This window comes from Morone saxatilis, unplaced genomic scaffold (genome assembly GCF_004916995.1).
Source record: "Morone saxatilis isolate NCDOM2014 unplaced genomic scaffold, NCSU_SB_2.0 Contig22, whole genome shotgun sequence".
NCBI lineage: Eukaryota > Metazoa > Chordata > Actinopteri > Moronidae > Morone > Morone saxatilis.
Genome location: NW_023339785.1, coordinates 21903807 through 21911272, shown reverse-complemented (window position 1 = coordinate 21911272; position 7466 = coordinate 21903807). Strand labels below are relative to the sequence as shown.

Below are 7466 nucleotides of genomic sequence, written 5' to 3'. Positions count from 1 at the left end.
GTGTCCACGACCGACCGGCCGTCGGAGAAGAACTTCACATCTCGGATCTCCAACAGGCAGCCGTAGTCTGCAAACCTAGAGACCGGAGGAGGAAGAGGAGGAGGAGGAGGAGGAATGTTACACTTCCTTCGTTTATTAAATGCATAAGCAATCACACGCAGGTACTATCCTTGTACTGACCCTTTGAGGTCGTCTCCCAGACACATGCCAAAGCAGTTGGTTCCCGTCTCCATGCATCGGCGAATCATCAGTCTGTAGCATGGCTCGAAGATATGGAGAGGACACGGCACAGTGGGGAAGGCCATGGTGCACACAAATATAGGCACATTCTTGTTAAGGCTGGAGAGAGACAAGGAAAATGAGAATGAGTTTAACAATCACAGTTTAAGACAATAACATTTTAACATAACATAACGTTTTCAATCTCAACATGAATTAAGCCCTTAAAATTATTTTAAAAATAAATAAATTAAAACTCCATCTGCTCCATTAATTAGACCAAATCTCAAAAGAAACACATGCTGTGAGAGTGAAACAGTTTGGCTCCAGTTTAAGAGACGTAATTTATTGGAGACAACTTTGTTCCAGGCTCAGGGAGGTGATACTTGATGCCTGACGTGACATAAACTAAGGGGTCAGTGTGTCAGACGTGTGTGTTATCTACAGTGGGTCAGTAGGTCAAACAACAGAGGAGGGTATTCACATAGAGTGAGCTATATCCGTCACACATTCTCAACCACACGCCATAACCTCTGAGAAGACCGGATTTGACAGGATAGAAAAAAAACAGACTAAGTAGAGCATAAAGAAGTAACAATAAGATCTGAGGAGGACACAAACTCACTTGGAGAGCTCAGCCATCTCTTCCTGGTGGATTTTCTGTCTTTCTATGAGCTCAGAGGGAAGATACTTAGATATCAGGTTCTCCATTAATACTGTCTTGCAGTACTGCCTCTGGACCAGGTACTGGAGGGAGATACAGAGAGAGACAATATTAGAAATAAGCAGAGGTAACGACGTACAAATACTTTGTTTATTTATTAGTTTATTTTTTATTTTTACACAAATATCTGTACTTTCTACTCCTTACACTCTCAAAACAGGCTCGTAACTTTAGTTTTGAATGCATTTGAGGGTAATTATTGATTATTATTATTATTATTATTTACATCATTGCATGGCTTCCCAACATCAAGGCTGTTGCATATGATGCCTGACAGACGTTACATAAAGAAAACTACAGGCGAGCTAGAGAGGGAGACTCCTATTCTAATCCTATTTGCAGTTTAGCTTTGCACAGAAACACAGGCCGGTAGAAATGTCCTTCTTTACTCGAGTAAAGAAGTTCAATCAGTACTTCCGAGTACCTGTACTTCTACTTCTAAAGAATGTCTGTACTTTTGAAACACAGAGACTGAGTTTGGCTCACACAGTTTTCATCCCTGTTAAGGCCTGTTCTATATTTGTGCCGCCACATCATCGTATCTTATCTATCATCTTCCTCATTCTCGGGATGCACCGAATCCTTGTTGGCCATGATAGTGACCATATTGAGTGATCGGCTTATTGGCCATGACGTAAGCGATCCAAATTAAACTCAGTTTCTGCGTCAGTGCCACTATAAAAGTCAGCATTTCTACTACTATCGGTTACATTCATTACCGTCTTGGCAGGCCACCAACTCTGTTTTTAGCTCCATAGCAATCCCTGGCATCATGTTACCTTCCATAAAGACGACCCCAATTTGGTAAACAGACTTTAAATTTGGGAAAAGGTTGGATCAGTGCATCCCCACTGGACGTCACTGAATGGAGCCTTATGGACTCATGTATCAGGGAGTATTACAACACGTACCTCAGACAGCTCCTCTTTACAGAGCGGACACTTTGGGTTGTGGTCCAAACATCTCTCCAGACACTGAAGACAGAAAGTGTGACCGCATGGCGTCGTCACTGGCTCGTAGAAAAGTCTGGGCGGGAAACAAACACAAAAAACATCAAACACTGGGAAAAAACATGGATGCAAGAGTGTACAGCTTCAACTAATGATTACTTTCATTATCAATTCATCTCCCGGTCCTATTTTTGATTAATCGATCTATCATTTAGTCTACGAGTTGTCAACAAATAGTGAAAAGACTATAGCTTCAAGAGCCCAAGGTCACGTTAGAAAAATAACTTGTTTCTAGTCACAGATGATTAAGGTATTGTGAACCAACACAAGACTACATTAAAATACAGGGTTAGGGTTGAATAACATAATAACAAATCCAAAGTTCAGGTTATCTGCTGGTGTGTTAAAGTCTGCAGTCTAGGTCCACACAGGCTACCAGCCAAAACAAAGACTATTGTATTTCTACATATTGATGTGCTACAAGCAACCGCATGTCACCTCATTTTATTACAGGCTGTACAACTGCCACCAGCAATTTAGCGCATGTTACACAACTGCTAATTGATTTATTGTATGGTGTATGACTGTTATAATAAAGATTGAGATCAGAATCAAGCTGTAAATCAAATCTCACCTCATACAAAGAGAACACTCCAGATCTGTCGGGTCCAAGGTGTCGCCAACTCCCGTCGCCTCTGCTGGCTCTGAATGGAGAAAATGATCGAAATACAAAATAAGACACGCTGCTAACAGAGAGCGGGTACGTGTGTTGCTCGGCATGTTTTGCGCACAGCCTCCAAAAGCTCACCGGACTTGGATTTTTTGTGATCGTCGCTCCTCTCATGACCTCCCTTCTCCACCTCCTCCTCTGTGCTCCTCCGTTTCCGTTTGAGGAGGGAACAGTGGTCGAGCCTCCTGACCTCAGGATTTCCCTGACCTTTGCCCTCGCTGCACTCTGACTTCTCAGGTGCAGGAAGAGTGAAGGCGAGGCTAAACTCTGGCGGCAGCAAAGTCTGAGAGAAGGAGGATGGAAGGAGAGGATAATGAGACCTCATGTACACCCAGAATCATGATTTCTTGTGTGTTCTACCACACTGCCCTAAAAACTCCAGAAAAGGGTTCAAAGTTTTCAACTGATTTGGTAAACTGCAGCAGATGGATAGGATGTAATACCTTTATACTGTGTCTTTTTCTTTTCTTTTTTTATTTAGCTTCTGTCTATATGGTAAAAAGAAATGTGTACATTATGTCTACATGATTTTGGTCTTAACAAACTTACCTGGGAGGGACTGTTAATGCTCCTTTTGATGTGTGCCCTGAAGGACAGTATGTTGGGGTGGTCTGAGATGTGTTCAGGGACCTGATCTGTAACTGGAGTCAGGAGATCACCGAGGAGCTGAGAGGAGACAACAGACAATAACAATTAAATAAATGTACACAAAGACGCTACATAGTTTTAAGCTGTTATATAAATAATTAGTGTAACTTGGAATAAATACATTTTAAAACCATATTCAGTAACTAATGTAGGATTTACCTTGTGAGCCTCAGTCTTGGCCACTCTAGAGTCAGGCTCTACGGACAGACAGAGCAGGTACTCTCTCAGAGCTTCCTCCGTCCTGCCCAGCGACACCAGAGCCTGGGCCTTACGGACATGACCCTGCAGGCAGAAAGAAGATATATTAAGTATTTTTACATTTTACTAATTGATTATCACATATATATACTATATATTTGTTGTAATGCTGAACAAAGCCACAGTTTGTCTGCCATACCTTGGACCAGTGAGGCATTAGTCTGCAGGCCATCTCGGCGTCGCTCAGAGCCTTTTCATAGTGTTTCAGACTGGAGTGGATCTGAGAGCGATTACTGAACAGTATGTGGTCCATGGGTGCTGAGGAGGAGAGGAGGGACAGTATAGTTAGGTACCAACAACACCACAGTTAGATTATTAGTGTTTATCATTATTAACAGTAAAAAAAAAAAAAGATCACCACAATTCCCAGGAGCCTGAAGTGACTTTAAAGTGTCTTAAATTGCCTGTTTTTGTCTGATCAACACAAATATATTCAATTCACAATCATCTCAAACAGTAGAGATGCAATTATTAGCCAATAAATTGATGTTTTATATTTTTGTAAGCTGAATATCTTAAAAAAAAAAAGCCTCTATTAGACTTCAAGTAAATAAACTGGTAGATTAACTGATAAGGAATTGAATCGTTAGTTACAGGCCTAAGAAGAACAGTATATGAAAGGAAAGGCCACAACAAAGTGATTATTTTTATTCATATTTAATCTATTAATATGTTTTAATTAATCATGAATCTTTAAAACATCAAAATAGTGAAAAATGTCCCAAAGTTCAGAAAGACATTTTCAAACAGTCTAAAACCAAAACATATTAAATATACAATGATCTAAAAAAAATGACTTTAACAATAAATCTATTATCAATAATTAAATACTCTTTTGATCAGCTAATCAATTATTGGACCAGCTGTTTTCCTTTAGCTTTTAAGACCTTTAAATGCTCAGTAAGATTCATGACCCCTACACGCAGGCAACTGTTTCACAACATACTGCAGAAGAGAAGAAATTCACGGCCACCACTTGTTTATTTTCTTAAAAACCTGAATTCACTGAAGACATAAAGTTTCTAGTTACATTAAAGAAGGAAATGTTTTAAATGGATCAGTTTCCACATTACAAAACAACGTTATGAAAAAAAAAGAAAAAGTGCTGCCTTACAAAACCATGCAGCACTATCAAGGTCACCCACATTCCAGGTTTCATAACTATAAAAACTTATGCAAATGTTGCGTTAGCCCAATGAGAGTCGGAGGGAACTACTTCACTGGATCTCTTTACCACACGGGAAGTAAATAAACAAATCAATAAAAATGGAAATGCAGGTATAGGAGACGCCACGAGCAGAAGGTGTTATTTTACATGGCAGTTTTAAAGGTTTTAGAGAAGCGTTGTAGCAGAGTATTTACTGCACAGTGCTTATTTCAACAAAGCTGCTTTGTTACACACACACAAACACACACACACACACACACAGATCTGAGCTAATTATAACTCTGAGGACGTTGTACTGACTTGCATTCATTCCCTGGAGGCTTAGCCTTACCTTAACCATAACGGCTGCAACCCTAAACACAACCTCGTCCCAATCGTAACCTAGATATAACTCTAAATTTAACTCTAAAACTAGGTCTTAACCCCGTAATAACCCTGAGGGGACCAGATCTTTGCCACCAGCTGTAAAGGTAAATCCCCACATGAAGAATAGATTAATAGATCTTCAGCACACACACAAACACGAGCAGCCAAGTACAAACATCATGCAGGCCACTTGACCTTGTTTAAGAGCGTAGATTGCCCCCCCCCCCCATTTTCTTTTGCTTTGTTGAGCTCACAAACTAATTTGCCCTTATTTACCAACCAAAAACATGAGTCAGAATGATGCAGTTAATGAGGCATCTTTACTCCTCCACCAGGATCAACATCCGCTGCAGGCCAGTTCTGCAAGTCACTGCTGGTACATCCAAAATAAGGAAGGATGTGTCATTCTTTTGTCGGCCATTATTTATCAAAAGAAACACCTTTGCCAGTCATGCAGAATCACTCTGAATAACACCGAGCTGCACAATGAGACCTGGAAACAGCCCAGGACTTTCCCCATTCTTATTACTGTGGGAGCTCACCCAGCTCAACAACAACCATTTGTTGGTGTCTGAGCAGCTCCACTGCAGCAGCTGGCAGATATATAAACGCTCTACTGGTGGTAGGGGGGCAGTGTACAGAGATGTGTTTCCACTAAGGTAGTGTCGTGATCGGCTGGGGGAAACTGTGGTTTACTTTAACTCTCAGCAAAGCAAGTAACTTTTAAAACTTACACAACGAGCCTGCTGAGTAAAACGAGGTCAGGTCAAGTATTCCCGGCATAAAAGCCTACAGGGATCGTAGAAAATAACATAAAGTGTATATAAATATGCAGGAGAAGCCTTCATAAGCAACATAAGATGTTATTTCACCACTAATAATCCCTGTCTGGAGGTTACAGATCACCTGCCCCCCCCCCTCATCACACCACCACTGCCTCTGTAACACCTCTGGTATCTGCTGGGAGCGTTAGTGTCTCTAGTGGTGACCTGCAATAATACCCTTGACCCACATTTGCCTGAATCATTGTCTGACGTTACACAATGAGGGAGCTGGAGGGAGGCGGGTTACGTGCTTACGCAATGTTTGGTCCACTAGCCCAGCCTACATAACGCTGTTATCCAACACATGGTGATAGGAGTGTCAAATGCCAGCACAGAGAGAGAGAGGCTGCGAGCCACTGCAACACACTTATGAAACTAAGTCATATAACAGTTTCTATTGTCACCTTGATGTGTTAATATGTGGTAGAAAACAACATAAAGCATGATGATAAAGTAGAAATATGACACACACACACACACACACTGGGTTTTTAATGTTTAACAGTGAGCAGAAGCAATAATAAAATAAACCTACCTATCAGTATGGCTTGGTTGTATTTCTCCAGAGCTTCTTCCATCTTCCTCTCGGCGTACAGTCCGTTGCCCTCCCGCCTCAGCTGGCCGGCCTGGTGCGAGGTCGGGAACCACTTGGCCAGCAGGTTGCTGAGGACCACATTGACCCTGTAGCTCTGGACGTCGGCCACCCTGGAGCTGTCCTTGCACTCCTTACACATCACCGGTCGCTCCTTCTCCTTCCTCTCCCTCTCCAGACACTTCTTGCAGAAGCAGTGTCCGCACGGCAGAGTCACCGGCTCGAACAGAAAGCTCAGGCATATCCGGCAGGTGAAGTCTTCGTACCCGCAACCTGTGGCACCGACCCCCGGGCATCCAGCCGCCACCGCCGCCCCTGCCTCCTCTCCTCTCCTCGGGCTCCTGCTGTGGCTCTCACCCCCGTCCTGCCTCCGGATGCTCCCGGACAGGTAGTCCACAAGGTTGGCCAGGTGGACAGGTCTGAGTCTCTCTATCTCCGAGGCTTGTCGGTACACATCGAAAGCTTCGGTGAATTTGCCCCCGAAGGCGAGCGCGTCAGCCCGCTTGACCATCAGCTCCTGCCGGCTCCCTGGATCTCCAAGACCCGCCAGCTGGCACTCGTAGATATCCGCCGCCAGCTCGAAGTTTTTAGACTGGAAAGCCTCCGCTGCAAGCTCCAGCATGCTCTCACTCTCTGTCCCCATATCCCGCAGGTTGTCTGGAAGGCTATCACCTCACCTATGTGGTGCATACCTGGTCTCCGCTGCTCTCCATGTGTGCGTCCGCCGCTGGTGAGCTCTGACTACACTGCACGCTCATGCTCGAGTCCAGGAAGCACCGCTATTATTCTCAATGGAGCAGCGGAGGAAAAAAAAAAAAGTGTTATGTAAAAGTTGTGTCATGTGACGCCGGACAGCTGTTCTCATTGGACGAGTTTAGAAAAACTGTTACAAAACAATCTGCCATGTAACAGTTTCAGTGTCGGGGCAAAGGGGCCGGGAGTCAGTCTGACCTGCATCCAGGATTCTAGTAAACAGTGGCGGGGCAG

The 7466-nt window shown here is 43.3% G+C and overlaps 1 protein-coding gene across 1 annotated transcript in view; it reads right to left on the bottom strand.

The window, feature by feature from the left end:
* LOC118333435 (LON peptidase N-terminal domain and RING finger protein 3-like) overlaps positions 1-7137 on the bottom strand; it is a 13044-nt gene extending 5907 nt beyond the window's left edge. The window contains exons 1-10 of the mRNA XM_035669061.1: positions 6423-7137; positions 3669-3787; positions 3431-3553; positions 3173-3289; positions 2702-2906; positions 2528-2597; positions 1855-1969; positions 845-966; positions 181-339; positions 1-75 (exon numbers count right to left, since the gene is read on the bottom strand). The exon at positions 1-75 is cut by the window's left edge and continues 8 nt beyond it. Of these exons, the coding sequence (XP_035524954.1) occupies positions 1-75; positions 181-339; positions 845-966; positions 1855-1969; positions 2528-2597; positions 2702-2906; positions 3173-3289; positions 3431-3553; positions 3669-3787; positions 6423-7122 (1805 nt within the window). The 5' untranslated portion in view covers positions 7123-7137. The remainder of the gene's footprint in view (positions 76-180; positions 340-844; positions 967-1854; positions 1970-2527; positions 2598-2701; positions 2907-3172; positions 3290-3430; positions 3554-3668; positions 3788-6422) is intronic.
* Positions 7138-7466: the final 329 nt, after the last annotated feature.